Source organism: Typopeltis vanoorti, chromosome 7 (genome assembly GCF_054136105.1).
Source record: "Typopeltis vanoorti isolate ZY-2024b chromosome 7, IOZ_Tvanoo_1.0, whole genome shotgun sequence".
NCBI classification, from domain to species: Eukaryota; Metazoa; Arthropoda; class Arachnida; order Uropygi; family Thelyphonidae; genus Typopeltis; species Typopeltis vanoorti.
The window spans coordinates 63,923,277-63,946,162 of record NC_143555.1 but is presented as its reverse complement, the minus strand read 5'-3'; the positions used below and the strand labels follow the sequence as shown (position 1 = coordinate 63,946,162).

At 34.8% G+C, this 22,886-nt stretch overlaps 1 protein-coding gene across 2 annotated transcripts in view; it reads right to left on the bottom strand.

The window, feature by feature from the left end:
- Positions 1-22,886, bottom strand: part of Nup98-96 (nuclear pore complex protein Nup98-96) — a 610,292-nt gene that overhangs the window by 249,186 nt on the left and 338,220 nt on the right. For both annotated transcript variants that reach the window (XM_090395312.1, XM_090395313.1), the window contains 2 exons: positions 13,360-13,525; positions 9,974-10,108 (listed from right to left, as the gene is read on the bottom strand). In XM_090395312.1, coding sequence (XP_090251438.1) covers positions 9,974-10,108; positions 13,360-13,525 — 301 coding nt within the window. The remainder of the gene's footprint in view (positions 1-9,973; positions 10,109-13,359; positions 13,526-22,886) is intronic.

The following is a 22,886-nucleotide window of genomic DNA, read 5'->3' as shown; positions in this document are numbered from 1 at the left end:
ATATGTGATTTGGTCGGCTAAATCTGAAACTGCCAGCCCATCCTTGATCATTCACTATCTAGATACCTACTAACAAGGCACTCCACATGAAGCTGAGGACTGGATATTAGATATTTATTTTAATTACAAGAACATCTGAAACTTTTAGACAAATTCTTATCTTGTGTGGTGTAATGGAATGCCAACCAGAAATGTTAATGGTGATCAGCATTTTTTCACAAATCAGTTTTTAGGGATGATGTTTACCTGAACTAGGAGATTTTATATTACCAGCCAATATAAGGCATTCCACAGCTGAATATAATTTTAGAGATGTCTAGTAACAAATGACCATGTTTATAACCCTGTTAGGAAGCACATATCTCCTCGAGGAATGAATATTTTAATACTATATTTTGAAGATGTTTTCAAGTTAATCAACTTTTTTTTTTTTAGGTTCTGTTTACTTATTTTATAATGTTTAATTCTTATTTTCAAATCCCTCTTTTAACAAAAACATATCTGAATCTATAATTCACATTTTCTTTAGGTATTTTAAAAGATATACTAAAATGATTATCCCATTCTTTACAAGTGTATAATTTTTTTATTTTATTTTTTTTTTTTTAAATCTTGCCCAACCTGGTGGCTGCTTCTTATTTCAAATCCCCTACAGACTTTGTATCATAGAAATAGAGGAAACAGTTTTGTTTTGTGTGCTCTCTATGTTAATTTAAGTTAATTCCTATGTTGAAATATAGGAATTAGCTTAAATGTTACTGCAGTCAACTCTCACTATAGCAAATACAATTTCGACCAACTTCCTCACTTTAACAGATGGCAAAAAGAATCTTGACTAGGGCCTAAATAGGCACAACATGGGCGTAAAAATCTACAGCAAATAGCATCATGCTATTCACTATAGGAAAAAGTACCCATTAGTAGTTATTCCTGAGGTCAATACAAGTTTGCTATACTACTGTGTTATCTGTATTGCTATTATTAGCATTTGAATTACTATTAATATTATTAGGTTTGTCCTTTTCTCCAAATTTTTTCAAAACATTTCTATATATCTGAAATTAATTTCCTACTTTTCTGTTCATCTCCAACAAGGTCCAATCCAACTTTTCCTTTTTTTTTTTTTTTTTTTTTTTTTTTCAATCCCATCATGACAAATGCTCTTTCTAATGATTCCAAAAATTCCTCTACAACTACTTCACTAGAATATACATACCAAGGGAACACGGTCCAATTTTTCATTTTGAAATTTGTCATCACCAACCACTCTACATGAAATTGGCTGAAATTCACAAAATTTAGCTTTGTGGTGATTGAACACTACACGAATAAATCCTCTTATACCTGTTATTTAAAAGGACCTCACCTACTTCTTGACTTATTTAAACAATTCAGTAACAAATTATGCCAACATGAAACTTTTCTAAGTATTCTGTTAGCTCCACATAAATTTTCACTACTGCATCTTAAAATGTTGGTGCTATCTTCAATTTTGCTGAAACTGGGTAGTTCAAGTAGAAGATTTCATTGTTTGTCCTTTTTTTGGATGAAAATGATGTTGTCTTCATGAATTCATGTTTTACCATCATAATAAGTGGGCAGTTGAAACAAATATAGAATACAGTCCCAGATTGCCAGCCTATCCTTGATTGAGTATACAAGTGGATACTTGGTAATGGAATATAAGTGGAGAAAATAAAAAATCTGTTCTGTGAGTTTGGATGAAAAAATGTGAAAGAGTTAAATATCTGCAATAATGTGTTTTAAAATATTTAGAGGAGAATATGATGAATGCAATTATCAACACAATTCTCATGAATAATGATCATTACTTAGGATCTTGGGATGAGTTACTTGAGATGTGATTTATCATATGAAGAAGAAAAGACATAGACACTAAAATATCAAACTTTGTCAAAGTAAATGGCATAATAAATAATATATTTAAGTCATCCCTAGTACAAAAGCACACTAGAATCAGACTAAATGTGTCCTGTCAAAACCAACTACTATACAGAAGCGAAACATGGACTATAAAAAGAAAAGATAAAAAATGAATTCAAGCAGAAATGAAATTTCTCAGAAAAACAGCTGGATATACCAAGTGGGACCACAAAACAAATTTTATAATCCATGAATATAAAACCAATTAATTCCTACATAAGACAGTATAAACAAAAATGAATAGAACATTTAAACTGAATAGACAACAGCAGACTATCAAAAATATTATACAAATATAAAATAAGTGGGAAAAAAAGAATCAGAAGACCAAGAAAGAGATGGCATGAGAACGGAAGAGGCCACCTGGCCTAAAATCCATGTTAGGAAGAAGAAGAAGAATGATCGCTGGAACAATGCAAACAGCATAAATAAATATCTATATGAAAGATTGGAATGGTGAGAGATCACTAATATACATAATTGCTCTCTCTATACTGAGTACTGAGGCAAAGATTAGAGTGGAGACCGAGTACAATCTAACATATGACAAAATCAAATAATGTATTGAGTTAACAATGGTTCAGAGGAAAGGGAATGCATAAAGCAAAAATATTTTATCGCATGAAGAAAATCTCATTTTGTCAAGAAGATAGAGTTTTTTTTTTTTTGGGGGGGGGGGGGGGACAAGAAATAGGAGAGTACTGATACACTTAAGTAAATAAGCATATTGACTTAGTTGACCAAGTGATTAGCAACCCCACTGTCTGCAACTAATAGGCTGGAGGTTCAAATCTCACTGAGAGCACAGCATGTCCCCCTGACTTTCTTTAGGTGGGAGATAAACCTCATCAACCAGTGGGAGATCACAGCTCTACTTAGTAGAGGTGTGAAGTGGCTTAAAAAGTGTTTAGTCTCCAGAGTAGGGTTTCTGGACTATGTAAAAAATAAATTTAAAAAAAAAACACAGAAATAGAGAAAATTAATAAAAACAAGAAATCCTATACATAACCTTTAAGGAATGTAGAGAACCAACCAGAACTTCTGACCCGATGTCCAATCCTCACCTTCATATGATGCACCATTAGTTTAGCAGGTCCACTGGATGGTGAATGAATGAATGAATAACAATAAGATCAACACTTTATACCACTATATCCAGTTCACCTTTGAGTTACAAGAGAACAATTGGAATGCCTTAATAGATCTGCTGTTACTTCTTCAACCAGATGGTAGCCTTCGTTTCTCAGTTTTTAGAAGGAAAACATACACTGGACTTCACAGTCAACCGCTTTCACACCATCATAATTGTCAAAAATCTGATGCCATTAAGACTGGTACATTGAGCACACTCTCTCTCTCTCTCTCTGCTCCACTGAAATGCTGCTCTCCCAAGAAATAAATTACATCAAATCCACCTTCCTTACTAATGGTTTTACCAAACTGCATCTTAATAAGATAATAATTACAGTTTCCCTGTCACCTGCCTCTCATCATGACAGTGATACAGAGGTGTTCTGTCATGTCACTATTGCCTATATTAAAGGTGTCTCAGAAGGTATAGCCAAACAACTTAGATCTGTTGGCCTACAAGTGTCCTTCAACCCTATCAACAAGATATCTACTTTTCCAGGCTCAGCTAAAGATAAAGTTCTGCCTTTAACCAACTCTGGAGTGCATCAAATTCCTTGCCAGTATGCATTATTGTACAGGGTGTTTCGAAACAAATGTGCCAATTTGAAAATTGTATATCTCTGCAACCATGAACCACAAATGAATGTGACTTGTACCATGCGAACGGCCTTGGCTCAGAGTTTGATATGACGACCACTAGATGCCACTACTAGTGCCCAAATAGCCACTACACCACCACCACTAGTCAACAGAAGGCGTTTTGTGTTCTCGAATTTAGCAAGACTGAGTCCGTGATTATGGTGCAGCGTGCATTTAGACGACATTACGGAATTGATCCACCACTGGACAAAAACATTCGTCACTGGTATTGACAATTTCAAGAAACAGGGTGTTTATGTGAGGGAAAGAGTCCTGGATGACCACGCACCTCAGAGGGGAAAGTGCAATGAATTCAAGAGGCTTTTCAGTGAGGCTGGTGCTAGCCAAGAACTTACCATCCCTCATGTGACTGTTTGGCGTGTGTTACTACGACATTTGCTTATGAAGCCATACAGATTGCAACTGGTGCAAGCTCTTTGTGAAAAAAAAAAAAAAAAAAAAAAAAAAAGATTTCTGTGCTAATCTGTTAGAGGACATGGAGGACGACACCTTCCTACAAAGGTTTATTTTTAGTGATGAAGCAATCTTTCATCTAAGCAGTAAAGTTTTGCGCTACAATGTTTGCATATGGGGACTTGAGAATCAACATGAAATTGTACAACATGAACATGATTCACCAAAACTTAATCTTTTTTGTGCGGTTTCTGTTAGAAAGGTTTATTGACCCTTTCTTTTTTGAGAAAAACACTGTTACTGGAAACTCCTATCTTGAAATGCTGCAGCACTGGCTACTTCCACAGCTGAATGAAGAATCTGAAGATTACATTTTTCAGCAAGACGGAGCACTGTCACATTGGAACCTCCAAGTTCGTTGGTTTCTAAATGAAACATTGCCTCAGTGTTGGATTGGACGCACGGGCGACTTGGCACTACACTCTTGGCCTCCAAGATCTCCAGCCATCACACCTTGTGACTTCTTTTTATGGGGGATATGTAAAAGACTGTGTTTATGTTCCTCCATTACCCACTGACGTGGATGAGCTCAGAACCAGAATCATGGCTGCAGTAAATTCTGTGACAGAAGACACTCTCAGACATGTTTGGGATGAATTCAGCTATCGGCTTGATGTTGTCTGTGCAGCGGGTGGAGGGCACATTGAGCATTTGTAACTGTGGTGAGTGAAACTTTAGGCCTTACTTCATACTGGTAATTTATTTTGTAACTATACCACATTTTCATTATTAAATATAATTATTTGAAATCGGGTCATTCTTTTTGAAATGCCCTGTATTTTGGCCAAACAGGTAAATCTGTGGCTGTGTCATGATGATTACTTAAGTGAATAAATATATATGAGCTTCAACTATTGGGAACAATTGGGACTTATGGAAAATGCTATTACTGCCAGACAACAAATTTTAATTTCTCTAGCTTTTATTGTAAGAATACAGTACAGAGGATGATCGGTTAACGAACATAATCCGTTCAAAGACAATGCTTGCTACCCGAATTATTTGTTAACCGACCATCGATTTACCATAGATTTTTATGGGAATTTGATTAATTTGTTCTGGAGACAAAAAAAAATAAATAAATAAATAATTATATAATTTCTTACGTTTATTTATAATAACAATAATACATACATACACAGTCTTCCATTTTCTTCAGACATGTTTTTTTCCCGTTTGTGGGGCGTTCAAGAATCTGCCCAATGTCAATTGCTTTTCTCTATTCTTCAGGATTTTTCGGAAGTGATTAATAGCATTGTCGTTGTAGAGATCCCCAAGCCTATTGACCTAAACCTGGTTTGGGTGCAATTCTAAGACCGGTGTTCTGACATCCTCCCACTTCTTCAAAAGATCTTTAATAGCAGATGTTGGCATTGGTCCTCTTTTTCAGAAGAAAACACATCTCACTGAGTTTCTTAGTGTTCTTCATTCAAGAGTTCTTGGAATTCTTCTGTCATCAGATCATTTTCATGTTCCATTAGGAGCTCTTCAATGTCATCTTCATTCACCTCCAATTCCAGATCTCTAGCAGTTGTCACAATTTCATCCATAATTTCAGGGACTTCATCTCTGCCTCCCTGAATGAAGGATGGACACAGCTTTCGCCAAGCAGAATTCAACTGTCGTTGAGTGACTTCTGACCACGCCTTTTGAATGAGTTGGATAGCTTCAAGAATATCAAATTTTTCTTTCCAAAACGTTTTTAATGTCATCGTTGAGGAGAACTGACATGCTTCAAAGCACCGATGAAACAGCGCGCGAGTGTACAATTTCTTGAAACCCACAATAACCTCCTGATCGATTGGCTGAATCAACGAAGCGGTATTTCGAGGCAGAAACTGAACTGTCAGCCAGGGAAAGTCTACCAGCAAATTATCCTCAAGGTCTTTTGGGCGTCCTGGTGCTTTGTTCAATAGCAACAGTGCCTTCAAATGGCAATTCATTGGTCTGAAGGTAATCCTTGATGCTTGGGGCACATACTTTAAACAGCCATGCTTTGAAAAGAACCTGCGTGACACATGCCCTTTCATTTGATCTCCACATCACTGGCAGTCTTTCTTTAATTATGGAATTTTTGTTGAATGCTCTAGGGTTCTCAGAGTGATAGACAAGAAGCAGTTTAAACTTCATATCACCACTAGCATTAGCTCCCAAAAGTAATGTCAATCGGTCTTCCATGGGTTTATGCCCAAGAATATTTTTCTCATCTTTTGTGATGTAGGTATGATTTGGCATGCGCTTCCAAAATAAACCAGTTTCATCACAAATGAAAATTTGTTGTGGACAATATCCTTCTTTTTTAATGAATTCTTGAAATTTGAGACAGAACTTCACAGCTTCTTCTTTATCTGCACTAGCAGACTTACCATGCATTACCACATGTTTAATGCCAGATCTCCTTCTAAACTTTGCAAACCATCCAGTGGTAGACTTAAATTCTATGTCCTCATGTGATGAATGTGGAGTTTCTTTCTTCAGTTCTTCAAAAATTTCTCTAGTCTTCTCTTGAATGATAGTCATATTCTTTTCATTTCCCTTTCTTTTATCTAAACTAAAAGCAACCTCTCCATTTTTTCATGGATGGCACATCTTTGTTTCTCAGATGTGATTTTCGTTACTCCTTTAGCTGCTTGAGTCTACTTGATTATATCTTCTTGATTATACCGACTGATCAGCATATCAGGAGTCGTTGTCAAGGTCTTGGAGAAAGTAGTCAAGGGAAAAATACAGGAATGGATTGATGAAAATGAGATACTGTACGGGGGACAGCATGGCTTTGTGAAGGGTAGATCATGCCTCAGTAACTTGCTCAAGTTTTATAACACAGTGACGGCTGAACTGGATAAGGGTAATAGGTTTACAGTGATACTGCTGGACCTGGCTAAGGCGTTTGACAGGATACCGCATGGAATTCTATTCCGTAAGCTACAAACATATGGGAATGGATATAGGGTAGGTGAGATGGATAGGTGGGTGGTTGATGGAAAGATATCAGAGAGTAGTTTATTCAGGAGTAGAGTCCAAAAGACGGCCTGTGACTAGTGGTGTGCTGCAGGGTTCTGTTCTTGGACCACTGCTGTTTAATTTGTTCATTAATGATATAGGGAAGGATCTAAGAGGAACAGTTCATTTGTTCGCTGATGATGCAAAGTTGAGTAGGGCAATAGTGAATGCAGAAGATGTCAAAATCTTGCAGGACGACTTGGATAGATTGGAGTTCTGGGCTAAGGAGAATGGATGTCAATTTAATGTGACAAAATGTAAGGTTATGCATTTTGGGGTGAAAAGATTAGTAGCAGTATACCACATTGGTGGAACTGTAGTCCAGGAGATTGATGAGGCCAGGGATTTGGGAGTGTTGGTGGATAGGGAGATGAAGTTTGAGGGGCACATTGCAAAAGTGGCTAAATCAGCTCATCGACTCACTTGGTTGTTGAAAAATACTTTGACGAGCAGAGACAAGCAAGTTATTGTACCTCTGTATCAAGCCTTGATAAGACCTCATCTCGACTACTGTGCCCAGATTTGGTCACCTAGGTTTCTTCTTGATGGGGAGGAGGTGGATCCAGAGGCAAGTGACTAAGATGATAGCGGGTATATGGAATGAACCTTATGAGAACAGGTTGAAGATTTGCGAGTTGCAGAAATTAGTTGATAGGCGGAAAAGGGGAGATATGATTGAGACATACAAATTGCCAAAGTGTTTCTATAGGATTAATTCAGGGGATATTTTTGAGATCAGGACTTGTGGTGGGAGAACTAGGGGACACCTATGGAAGCTGGGAAAGAGTGTGGTTAGCAAGGATGTTAGACCTGGGTTCTTTACTTTTAGAGTGGTAAATGAGTGGAATAAGCTGTGAGAGTCTGTTGTGGGTACTTTGACGGTGAGTGAGTTCAAAGCAAGGTATGATAGATTCTGTGAGAATGTCGTATAGTTGTGTGAACATGATGTTTAGGGCCTCCCTCGATGAGTCTAAGGACTCCCTGGAGTCGCCCGTAATAATAATAATAATCTTTCTTAGCTAAGATTGTGCCTACTGTAGACCTGTTCAAGCCATACTGCCTAGCAACATCAGACATCTTCTGCCCACTCTCTACCTTGGCTGTTATCTCTTGCTTGGTTTCTATGGTGAGCACAGGTCTTGCCACTGCACTCTTTAAAAAGAGTGCAGTGGCAAGACCTGTGCTCACAAAAAACTGATAATATCATGGGACCTAAAGGTCCCATGATATTATCAGTTTTTTTTTTTTTTTTTAAATAAAAAGTTCAGAAAAGCACTTACAAAAATTCAGAGAACAGAAATCAACTAGCACACAAAAAGGTTATGTATACAACTGTCAAAGTCTCTTTCCAGAAACCATTCGTAGATAGCAGTAAAATACAGTTCTACAAATCTTACACACAGCGTCGTTTCTTCTTGTGTTTGTTCTGTGAGGTGTTCATTATCTGAACATAAAAATCTTTCGCGAAAGTGTTCCTGGTCAGATTTGTTCGCAGTCCGAACTCTTCGTTAACCAATCACCTACTGTATATAATACACATAATATACAAAGTATGTGTTAATCGACTGTTTACGTTATCAGTAAAGCTTCTAGTCAACAGTAGGCTATTAGTAGCCTACTGTTGACTAGAAGAATTTTTGGAATATTAGGAAGGAACTTAACATTGTCAGCATATTAAAGAAATGTATGAGTAGAGCTAATATATAATAGAATGGGAGAGGAAAAGTTAGATATGCTAGGGCATGGGAAATATTCCAAAAATGACCAAGATGTAGACAGTCTGATGCAATTATATTGTGAATCTGGATGTACAATTCCTATCCATAATAAAGAACACAAAAAACACATTAAACTTAACAATTTACCATATCCATTTCACCTGTAACTTACTTTATATTGATGAAACTGGATATACAATTCTGATCCGTAAAAAAGAACACAAATGACATATTAACACACTACACCAAACTGATTGGAAAAGGACTTGTTCTTTACATCATACAAAAACCCCTGATGTGAACGCAAATTTAAAGAACCCTGTGAAATTGTGATCAACCATCCTGATCTTAACAATAATGGTGACACAAAAATCCAAAAATCTGGATGGCAAGCTCATTTAGCCCACTTCAGTTCTTCGAGTTTTCCAGCAAACCTTTAGGACTCAAAGCAATAATTTCGGCTCTTATTGGTCATCTTCTATACTATTCTGTTCTAATTTATATGGGTACTTACATGAGTGATTATGTGAGAGCATGTTCCTCTCTATCTTAATATATTAAAATGAAGTTTTACTATAACATGGTAGTTGTTTCCATAATTTTTTAATAATTTTAATCAAACAGATGGTTTGATTAAAATGATTAAATTACTGGCCTGACTGTTTGATTTTAATCAGACCAGGCCACTAGTCTGATTTCATTCGACCTTCATATCAAGGGTGACCTTGATATGAAGGTCGAAATGTCAAGTGATTATTTTGGTGTATATTAAAATTAAGTTTTACTATAACATGGTAATTGTTTCCATAATTTTTTTTTAATAATGAATGCTGATCACCATGTAACCATGCAAGAAAGTAACTGGGGAGTTAGTTTGTCAAGTTTCAAAACTGTTGACAGAAAGCCTCTTCTCTATCATTCACTAGATTACATAATAATAATAATAAACATTAAAAAAAAACTATGATTTTTAACTAAAATCAAGATCATTTAATAATATGCAGACATTCAGAGACAAAAATGAAATAAAATTCAATAAAAAGAGTGTACCGTAGCATTATTACCTGTATCATCTTCATCCATATCATCTTGGAAAAAAGATGCTTTCATTCCTTGAACCCTTTCAGCATTAATTCCCAATGTCAGTGCAAACCGCTGGGTATGGAAATAATCATTATCTCCATTCAAAACAGGAGTTTCTGGAATAAAGTTTCATGAGAATTAATGTGATTGGTAATACGACATATTACTTATAGTGTAAGGGCATATACACAATAGGCATACAAATATGTCACATTTGCTAAAATCTAAGAAATAAATTTTTCTTACTTTTGGTCATTGAATTTGGGAAACTATCAAAGTATTTATCATCTGATCAGAGAGCAGCCAATTTCATAAAAATTCTAAATATACCAAAGGTTCTGAAACTTTTATACCTTCTCTCTTCAAAACATTTTATGAATTTCACCACCTCCACAAACTGTACAAAAAATATTATTATTATTATCTGAGGCCTCCAGGGAGTCAAGGATTCATTGAGGGAGGCACCTCGATCCAATCACCCAAACCAGTCATACCTTCCCTTAAATTCATTCACATTAGATGCACTCACTACTCCTAAAGGCAGACTATTCCACTCACTCACTACTCTTTGAGAGAAAAACCTAGCTCTGACCCCTTTCTTCACTGTGAACAAATTTACTTCCATGGATGGCCCCATGTTCTCTCCCCACAGTTATTATAATGAAAACTTTCAGACGATATCCTATAACACCCATTCAAAAGTTTATAGAACTCTATCATATCCCCCCCCCCCAACCTTTCTCCTGTTAACCAAGTCTGTAATCCACATAATCTAAATCCCATAATCTGGATATAACCTTTGTAACTCTTCTGTGCACCTTTTCCCATAGCTTCTTTATCTCACCCTTGGAATCTGGGAGACCAAATCTGCACACAATAATCCAGGTGTGGTCTTATCAAAGCCTTATAAAGAAGCAAAATGACTTCCTTTTCCTTAGATGTCAAGGTTAACTTCAACATTGCAATCATCCTCTGAGTTGTATTTGCAACTTTTGCTATGTGACTTCCTCCCGCCCAAGAAGCGACTTTAAAAGCCAATAAAGAGACATTAACTGCTGTTGAGTAACGAACAGGAGAAATGGCAAAGTACCACTAGGAAAACATTTTAAGTCTGTCTAGGTTTTTAATTGCACCTGAATGAACTCAGGTTAAAAATATTTACTAGGTGTGTGTGTGTTCTTCAAGCGTCCAAGGGGGAAAAAACCCATGTGCTGCCTCTTGTTTAGTAATTATGAAATTCGGTATTAAGAAAGGCAGAAGTTCTGTAAGTAGTTAGATAACCTGAAGCTAATTAAATGACATAAATAAAATGGAGCTGCCCTTAAACTCATTTGCCAAACTGATTAACTCCACAAAACAAAAAGTAGAGAAAATTGATAATATAATATACACTTTTTTAAAATTCCTTTTAAAATTTAAATTCAAATAAACATTGTAGAATGTATTATTACAGATGTAGCTTTTATCTACCAACATATAAAATGCATAAAATAGTATATCCTTAGAATAATAGTTATTATTTTAACATTTTTTGCATAACTAAGGGAGTTAATTGATTTGTCAAGTGAAAATAACTCAGTAACTCATTAACACATGAAGCGCAGTGTCAGTCACCGAGGATGATTTTCCGTTCAGGCAGTGTCGTTCATTGGTGACCAATGATATAAAATGTAATAAATTTATTACATTTTTATAAAAATCAAGTGGATATTAAATCTAGCATTATTTCAAAGCCGAATATACAAACTATAAAAGTTTCATATGAAATTTGACCAGAGAGCTTACGGGAATACACTTGCCGATATTTACGAGTTGCCCTAGCCAGACCTTATAGGAGAGATGATCACTCCCCAAGTGTCCATATATTCCTCTCCTATTAGTCCATTTTGAAAAGGTTTCACTGGCCTGACAGCTGTTTCAAACTGGTTGGTTTTCGTCAGAGACCAAAAACATAAATATTGGCGAGTGTATTCCCATAAGCTCTCTGGTCAAATTTCATACGAAACTTTTATAGTTTCTATATTCAGCTTTGAAATAATGCTGGATTTAATATCCACTTCATTTTTATAAATTTGCATCGCTGAAGTGAAGCCTTTTGGCTCTTTATTTTAGTAAATTGCTACATTTTATAATTATTATTATTATTAATATTATTATTTGACACCTCCATGGAGTCCAAAAACTCATTGAGGGAGAGTGTGCCAACAGCATCGAACGATTGAACCCCTTCCAACTACTAACCACGCTCAAACTTGCTTAACTTTTTGTGTGAGCCATTAGTAGCAGAGGCTCTACCAATCGACCAACCTTTGCTGGCAATATTCTGATATTAAAAATGAAAGCAAAGTGATGCAATTTTTGAGGCTTACCGTTTCTTTATCTCGACAATTTGTAATATGAGTAGCTAATTTCTTTCGAAATTCTATTACAGAATTTCAGATTACAGAAAAAATAGTTTTTTTTTTTTTTTTTTTCGGTTACATTTTTAAATAAAATGTGTGTGTAGCGTAAACAAAAAGGTAAGCGAAGTGGGCTTAGCGCTTAACATATTAATTGTATTTCCCTTTTTGAAATTTTACTTTTTTTATGATGGGATAACGATAAACGGTTTGCCATTATTGTCTAATATATACTGCTGCATTAAAATATTACTTAACTAAATTCTTATAAGCATTTGAATTGCATTATTGCAACAATTTACTTAAGAGTATGGAGTTAATCCCATTGGCTTCTGAAATAAATCATATATTATTTGACGGCCAAAAAAATTTTTGTCATTTAGTGGTGGAAATTTATTTTAAATATAAAAAGTTAAGCGTCATTCAAGTGCTCTGGCACTAAAATTTTAAAAAATTCAAAAAGTGGAGTTAATCATTTTGGTCTGTGAGTGTGAGATTGGAACAAAAACATTAGAAGAGATATGTATATTGCAAAACACCAGCTGAACTGTTATGAAGAAGTAACAAATTAAAAGAGACAAAGAATCAAAAATATGAATTACGGGAAAAAATAAAATAAAAAAAATGGTACAAGAAATATACATAACAACCAGCAGTGAGACTGGCAGTTTCTTTGAAACTGCCAGTCTTACTGCTGGTTGACCTTCCACCATCTGATGATGGTGGAAGGTCAAAACCTATTATGAGTTAGCTGCATCACGAGATGAATATGGTTAAGTGCAGGTGATTTTTTTTTTATAGTAAGGGAGAGTAATTTATCTTATTCAATTGCCATTAATTCAGATAAATTACTCCCTTCTCACTATGAAACCAATGTATGATTTCATACGTTTCTGTAAAGCACACCTTAAAAGACTTTTTAAAAATTAGTTCACAAAATACATTATATACATGTTTTGGTATCTTACCAATTTCTGATCTGTTTGTTTCCTTAAACTCAGTCTGTGCCATAACATCCTCCATTTCATCATCTTCATCTGTAGTGACTGCAACAGCTGCCATTGTCGATGGTATCTGTGATTCTTTTGATGTTTCAAATGCTGGTTTAGGTCCATTTATTACATGAGAACTATTCTGAAGTATTAAATAAAAGTTAATAATGCAAAAGGAGAAAAACAAAATGAATAACATGTTATTCACTTCACCTGTATGACAATTAACAGAAGTGACACACTTTTGTGTTCTATTATATTGAAATTCAAAAGTGGAGAGAATGTGACTTCCCTGCAATTTGATTATACTTAAAAAAAAAAAAAAAAAAAGTTACTTTTTTTCAAATAAATAAAAAATAAAAATATAAGAATACAGCATTTACAAATACATATGAAATGCTATACTAACTAGTATAGCAATTAATTATATAACGTGACCTAACAACTTCCTGCTTTCTTGATCACAGGGAAAAGAGATTTTTACACCTTTATTCCATATAACATAATGTGTGCTAAGTTTTCAAGATTATCAAATGAGCACTGTTACTATCTATTGTGAATAGTTATTTAAACGCTGAAAACACTACATAGATGTTTGTGTGTGTGCGCGTGCGAGCGCATGCATGCTTGTCATTTTATAACATGATTAATTTTTAATTTTGGTATTCAAGGAAGTCTAACCAGTTTTGTTGACAATAAGGTCAAAAATCACTACTTGATGGTCCAAGGGATCTTCACAAACCAAAAGATTAGCATGTGAAAAGCAGCAGTAGCTATTTGTATACTCTGATTATGGATAGGCTCCAAACACTGGAACATGTTCTCCCATGCAGAACTGTATATTTGGGACCCATATTCAAGATTTGAATGTACACATGATAAAGCCAGAGCATGAAACAGCACTCCATTCTGTAGAGAATAAAGTGCAAAGGATATTCAATGCTTTTATTTGCACTTTTCCCTAAGTTGACGAATGTGTTTAAGTAATTTAAGCTTTCTATCAATGATAGATTACAAGAACTTGGCCTCTGGGGCTACTGGAATAATACTTTGTCCCATTCATTAGTTAGGACATGAGTGAAAGATACATTTTCAGCAAAATGTTAATATAAACAGTTTTTTTTTTTTTTTTTCTGCTGAAAACCTGAAACCCAAGTTTCAGGTTTTCAGCAGAAAAAATTTCATTTCAAGATATTCTTGAAATGAAAATGAAAACAGGTCCAAAACATAATCAGGTTTTGGACCCGTTTTCAAGTACAAACACAGAAGAAGCTTTACAATTACAAGAACTGATAGAAGTAACAAAAATGAGGAATTGAAATTAAATTTCAAAAAATGGGTACCAACAGTTATGGTTGCAAAAGCAGATGTCCATACTTCATCCTGGATTGTGAGCTGCTGTAGCACAAAGATTTTAATCGAAAATTAATAACGTAAAAAACTCACGTACAAAGATTATTTAATAGTATAATTTTCGCCTGTGTGTCACAGGCATCTTCAGTACATATTAAGCTCAAATTAAACAATAACTGACAATTCCAAAAAGCGCAGGTCAAACAGGTTGGAATAACCTGGGCCATCTTACATCGGTTTAAGAAATATTAATCTGTTAATGCATTTGGCCTTCTTTACCAATACTTTACCGTATCTAGCAGATTGTTTGGAAATAGACTAAAAGAAATCTGTTAGATATGGTAAAGTATTGGTAAAGAAGGCCAAATGCATTAACAGATTAATATTCCTTAAACGATGTAAGATGGCCCAGGTTATTCCAACCTGTTGTAAAATAAAAGAAGTTTTTATTTTACCCCAAATTTCCCTTTATTTCCCCCAAAAGCTCATCAGATCTACTTAAAAGCTAGTAAGTCTCTTTTAAATAATCAGCTACATGAAGCTAAAAAATCTCTTACCCTCTTAAATAGAGAAATTATGGACATAAAAAATGCTCTGGAATCTGTTTTAACAGTTGAAACTTTTAATACTATAATGCGCATATCTTCGAGTTCTTACCTAAAGGTCTTTAATGATTCTTGTGACAAGCTAAAACGCAAATTTGAATCACTGGTAAGCCTATCTAGATCCAGTAATAATACTATTGATAAAGATCAAGTAGTTATAAATGTTTCCGGACATCCACTAACAGACTGTGAACGTTTTGTTTTATCAAAAGGACATGATTTCGCCATTACGCTGAATAAGGTGCCACTTATGGATTTTTTTCACAACATAGACAGGGGTATTCGATCCTTATCCCAAAAAACAGCCAACAGATTACATTTTGAATGTGCAAAAATGCTTTTTAATGCCAAGCCTCCTCATCCTAATCTTTCTTACTCTTAGTTTAAAGCATTGAAATCACTGAAGAATAACAATAATTTAATTATTACGAAAGCTGATAAGGGAAAGGCTGTAGTGATTCAAGATAGGAAGGAATATGAGAGAAAAATGTCTCTTTTACTTTGCGACTGTTTAACTTATAGGCCTCTTACATTGGATCCTACCTGGAGTCAATTGAAGAGACTTAATTCTCTTATGTATCTACATGGAATGAAGATCAAAAGAAAAAACTTAAAACCTTCTTCGGTCGTCCACCTAGATTATATGGTCTTCCAAAAGTTCATAAACCAGGCATTCTGTTAAGACCAGTCGTAGATTGTATAGGTTGCCCCACTTACAAAATCTCAAAATTTTTTTTATCAAATTTACTCTCCTCTTCAACTAGAAGAACCGATACTTATATAAAAAATACTTTCGATTTCAAAAATAAAATTTCAGATCTTCATTTGGACAGTTCTGATATCATGATCAGTTTAGATGTTGTTTCTTTATTTACAAATGTGCCTCTTTCTGAATGCATTGAATTATTACAACAGGAATTTCCTTCAGACATTGTAAATGTATTTGATTTTGTAACACATTCTGGTTATTTTTCCTTTAAAAATAAGTTGTATCAACACATTGAAGGAACAGCAATGGGCAATCCTCTTTCTCCTGCTATCTCCAATTTCTTTATGGAACATTTTGAACAACGTATCTTTGACATTTCTCCCAGATCTACTCATTGGTTCAGATATGTCGATGACATTTTTGCTGTATGGAATGGCTCTTCAGATGAACTTCAACAATTTCTCACTAAATTAAACGCACTTCATCCTAGGATCAAGTTTACCCTAGAAGTAGAATTAAATAAGCAGTTAGCCTTTTTAGATCTTCTAATTCTTCGCCAACCAGATGGTAACCTACATTTCTCAGTTTATAGAAAGAAGACTCATACAGGCCATTATATCCATGCTGAATCTCATCACCATCCCAATCAAAAGGTAGGAACTATTAAAACACTGGTTCATCGGGCCCACTCCATTTGTTCTTTAGACAATCTTTTACAGAAAGAACTGCAATATATAACTTCATCCTTTCTATCTAATGGTTATAAGAATTGCTTCATTAAAAGAACTTTGAGTAGTTTTAATATGTCTTCCTCTTCAAACACAGAAGAAATAACGCGCATTCCTATCCTTTATGTACAAGGCATCAGTGAACGTATAGCAAAAATTTTAAAACCTGAATATTTTTGTTGCCTTTCTACCATTTAGAAAAATCTCCACCTTTCTCACTTCTCCTAAGGACAAGCTTCAACATCTTAATCATCCAGGTGTCTACCAGATTCCGTGCTCTTGTGAATTATCTTATTTTGGACAAACAGGAAGATCTGCCTCTATTCGGCCAGAAGAACACCAGTCTTATATTGAATACTTTAAACCTGAAAAGTCTGGACTTGCAGAACATGCCATCTTCACTAGACATAGAGTTCATTGGAAAAAGACAAGAGTTCTTCACAAAAGTCAGTTCCTCATGGAACGCCTTTATAAAGAAACATGTGAAACTCTACTTCATTCTCCTAACTTAAACAGATCCGACGGCTTACGTCTATCCTTTATGGGAGATAGTACTTTACAAATCAGCTAATCTTTCCTGTTTATTGTATTGATTTTTTATTTATTTTATTTTAGGAAATTTATTGACCTTTTTAGTTATCTTACACCAGCTACTTAGGTGGCACTTTTTGGAATTGTCAGTTATTGTTTAATTTGAGCTTAATATGTACTGAAGATGCCTGTGACACACAGGCAAAAATTATACTATTAAATAATCTTTGTACTTGAGTTTTTTCCTTTATTAATTTTGTATCGATATGTCTACTCATGGTATACCTCTTTTAAAACTTAAGATTTTAATTGCATTTCCATCACCATATTTAGTGGAACATGGGTTTAGTGCGGTCACAAATCTTTTAACTAAAAGAAAGAAACTGATTGCAAATAGCTGATTGTGGTAATTTAATAATGCTGCTTACAATATAGATCCAAATATCAATAAATTGGTAGCAGTCCACCAGGCTCATCCTTCTCATTGTTTTTAATATTACTGATTGTTGTTTACTATTTTATGTGCAATGTTTACATGCGCAAATGACATTTGTTTTCTTAATTTTAATGGTGTTATTAAATTTTCAGCTCCAGCTTGTCCTATTCTGTCATGTAAAATTTTATATCTCTTATCTTTAATTTCATATTGTTCTCTTTAATCTTAATTCTTAATTGCATCTGTGCCTTAGTAAAATCCTTCTATAGTAAAACTTTATTTCTCTTAACTTCAATATTTTCTCTAGGCTGATTCTTACCTATAAGAACAATGCTAGTGGTTTGGGGGACAAAGGGAATACTAATGGTCAATGCCAATTCCTTTGTCTCAAACACTGGGTCTAATTCCCTTTTCAGATTCAGGGAAAATTTATTTTTCACTGCACCACCCCGAATCCTAGATTAACAAAGGATGTAGAATCAAGGAACCAGAACACAGTTAGCATACAATCTTAAGTTACTATAATTTACGTTTGCAGTCGTAGCCTCTCTATAAATTAATCTCCCACTGTGGTCCGTATTTTATGAGAAAGTGCAATAGAGAAGAAAATCAGGCAAGTCATCAGTTAAACTTAAAAAGCAAAAACATTTAATTCATTTGAAACATTTTACACATTATGAATACACTCTGATTAAGTAGCCTACAATTGCTAATGAATGAGCACTAATTATTCAGATTCTCTATATCTATCTTAGCATGCATGACAAAGAACTTCATTTATAATTTACAACTTATACTTGAAAGATCACACTTATTCATCAATACTAAAGACATTTATTAACTGAAATACTAAATTAGCTTCACGTGCTCTCATACAATTTCTCTCACAAAACCCTCATAACTTATTCAATCATTAAAAGAGACAATTCCTAGGCTCCACAGGCTCTCGCACTATTTCCTTCACAAAATACTCATTATTACTCTATCATAAAAAGAAACAATCTCTAGAGTCCTTCTTAAAATTTACAGATATCCTTCTAATACACATTTACTTATAAAAAATATAGACTGTACGTTACCAATTGCTGGGGAACTATTTGGCCACTTCACATACCTCGTCTGGACAATTACTTTCGACTCCACATTACTTCTGCTTTTTCTGGGGCATTCTTCAAGGGTTCGAGCTGCACTTACTTCTACCGCCGAAAATAGGTAGACGTTGTTCTCTGGTGAACTGGCTCAACAATTGTAATGATATCTCTGCAAGCATCGGTGAATATCTTCTGCTGGGCTGGTCGCCAACTGGTAAATTTTCGGGAATTCCACGGAAAATTTCCTCAATCATTGTCTCGAATCCGCAGGGAACAAGAGGATGCCACGAGTAGGCTCCACACACAACAACAAGACCATAAGAAGGCACGAGATCTGGAGCATAAGAGTATAAGAGATTTTTTCTGGTGCTGCATGACTTTTTAAATTGCACACCACACGTTCACTCTACGTCATCGATTTCTCCTCCTATTTTTCAGCGTCACCTCATGTCACCCAGTACTGAGCGCCACACATGGAATTCTTAGTGTAATTTTCGGAATGTATGAGTGGGGGGAGGGGGGGAAGGGAACTATGTGCTTACCTAAAGGGTGCACCTGTACTCTTTGTTGCACGTGTTTAGATTCCAGCCACTTTTATTTAATCGGATTATCTCTTTCGCCCAGCAATTTGTAAGTACTTACACTTAAGCAGTAAGGTTAAGCAATTTAGCAATATACAATACTTTACATTACGACAATTAAATGAAGGATTCTCAGTTTAGTAACATTTTGGTGATATTACAAGAATTTAATATATTCTGATATATCAATAATTGATTCAAAAATGCAAACCCGTGTTAAGTCTGTAGGAAAACGTAAATTAATTTAATTTTTGTTTCATTCAGAACTTAACAGTCATGTTGTACCATCATTCTATATTGTGGTGTGGCTTTTAGTGAAGATGGTAAATTAAATATGGAAACAGACAACAGAATCAACAAAGCTGGTATAGTAGGAACTCAACTGAATAAATTTATATGAAATAAAAGAGAAATTAGTCAAAACATTTTAGCTTATGGATCTGAGAGCTGGGTTAGAAGTAAAACAGGTGACCAAAGACTAGAGATCACAGATATGAGAGTCCTGAAGATTAGGGGAATGAAGAGATGGCATTAATGGCAATATCATATCATATCGAAAACAAGGATATTAGGAAAGAACTTGACATTGTAGCATCCAGGAATATGTTAGCTCCACTAACACTCAGGTGGTATGATCACTTGAACAGAATGGGAGGGCAAAGATTAGCAAAACAAATGTTCTCTGCCAGGTTGGCAGGAAAAAGACCTAGAGGAAGACCAAGATATAGGTAGATTGATACAGTAATAAGTGCCTTAGAAGATAGACATATAAGATCTGATAATGTTGGCGTCACAGCTAACAGATTGATTTGGAAGAAAATTGTAGATAGGAAGCTAGTAATGATGTAAATTTTTATGTAGTACTATCATATCCTGTACACCCATTGAGGGTATATGTCAGGAATTTGATGATGAACTTGTCCTATATTTTGCAATTGAAATTTTAGTTTTAAAATTTCAGTTCCAAGGTGTCTTATTTCCAAACTTCAAAAATGTTTCTGTATCTATAATTTAAAGATACCAAGAAATTATATACTTGGTTTAATCCTTTATCCAAGTGCAAGCATATAAAATTTGCACCTGAAGTATTTTGAAGGACATGGGGCAACTCTTATAAGGAAGCTAAGATTTCACATCACTTGCCTTAGTATCCCATAATGCAAAGGACATCTCCTTGCAGACATGTATAATGCTATGCATTATAGGAAGGATCACTACCCAGACCAGTTTCAACCTTTATTGACATCTCTTCAGTGGGAGCCAGTGATACTAAGGATGAAGTAATGCAGAAGTCATATTTTCATATAGATACAAAATTAATAACGGAAAACTCGCGTACAAAGATTACACTAGCCAACAAAAAAATTTTTTTTTTCTACTGATTATGATCTGACACTTATTTTTTATTAATTTGGGGTGCGCTGATTTCAAATATCAAACCCATTTTTCTCTATCATGTCAGGTTTTTCCTCTATGGCATTTTCTTTTTTGCTAATTTGTAAGTTTTTGATAGTTTTAAGGAGGCAGTACTATTTAGAGGAAAAAAAATCGATTTTTTAATATTATTTTCTGAAAGTATGTACTTTTAAAAATCTGTTCCTAACTTTTTATCAAGAAATTCAAAAAATTCCCGAAGATATAGCCTATTATTCAAAGCAGTGTGCAGATCAGAATTGGAGCGCTCACCGCTCTCGCTTGTTAGTAAACAAATAAATGTGTAAGAGCCTGCAACGGCACATAATGGCGATTTGAATGTGAGAGAGGCCAATAACCGACCTAATACATTTAGGTGATGAAAAGTAGGCGATGACAACTGCCTAAAACAAATGCTATATTTGTCATAGTGGACAAAGAACGATCGAAATCAGTCAATCGTTAATCGATCGTGAGAGTATGATGAGCGCTTATAACGTTTCAATAAAGTCTGTTTTTTTTTGTCTTGTTAATTGCATGTTAGTCGGCAGTGAAGAAAATACATCATGTCTACTACTCGAAAATAGCCAATAGTGTAGATTCCTTCTGCTACATTTGTGGCAGCTTTACTGTTCCCAGTCAAAGGACAAATATCACTGATTTCATTAAGAAAGTGTACTTTGCATACTTTAACGTAAAACTTGCAGATCAGGACAATTCATGGGCTCCAAATAAAGTGTGTAAGTCATGTGTAGAAAATTTATGACAGTGGAGTAAAGGAAAACGCCAAAAATTAGCTTTTGGCATTCCAATGATTTGGCGTGAACCGAAAAATCACGTAGATGATTGCTATTTTTGTTTAGTTCAGACTTCTGGTTATAATAAGAAGAATAAGAAAAAAATTGTGTATCCAAATCTCGACTCAGCAATTCGGCCAGTTACTCATTCCAATGAAATAGCCGGGCCAATTTATAAAGGACTTCCTTTACTTGAGAACGAGCATGATTGGGATATGCCAGAGGTTCTTGAGGAGCAAGACCCGGATGTTGATTTAGACAATGAAAATTCAATTTCTAGTTCTGGACTGCAACGTTTTACTCAAGCAGAATTGAATGACTTAGTAAGAGATTTGGGCCTATCAAAGGAATCATCGGAATTGTTAGCTTCAAGATTAAATGAAAAAAACTTTCTGGAGCAAGATACGAAGATAACTTTTTATCGTAGCAGGGAAAGTAATCTTGTACAATATTTTAAATACGAGTGTGGGTTTGTTTACTGTAACAATGTGTCAGGTTTACTAATTGAAATGAGTGTTGTACAATATCATCCAAATGAGTGGCGTTTATTTATCGACAGTTCAAGCAGAAGTCTCGAGTGTGTCTTACTACACAATGGGAATGTATATGGCTCAATTCCTATTGGCTATTCAGTCCACTTAAAGGAAACATATGAGGACATTAAAAAAGTTCTGAAGTTATTAAAATATACAGACCATAACTGGATCATCTGTGTGGATCTTAAAATGGTGAACTTTTTACTTGGCTTTCAAAGAGGATATACAAAGTTTCCATGTTTTCTATGCTTCTGGGATAGTTGAGCTAGAAACCAACACTGGAGTCAGAAACATTGGCCTCTTAGAATATCCTTAAATGTTGGAGAACAGAATGTTATAAATCAACCTTTAATCGACAGAGAAAAAAATCATTTTTCCACCTCTACACATCAAACTAGGTCTTATGAAGCAGTATGTTAAAGCTTTAGATTTACAAGGTGACTGTTTCCTATACATATGTGAAAAATTTCCACGACTTAGTTATGAAAAAATTAAAGCTGGTGTATTTGATGGACCGCAAATTAGAACTTTAATGAGAGACCCAAAGTTCATCAACTCTATGAACGAAATTGAGAAAGAGGCCTGGACTTCATTTACGATGGTTGCAAATAATTTTCTTGGAAACAAAAAAGTGTGCAATTACAAAGATCTAGTGGAAACAATGCTTGAAAATTTCCAGCGCCTAGGTTGCAACACGAGCATAAAGCTTCATTTCCTATACAG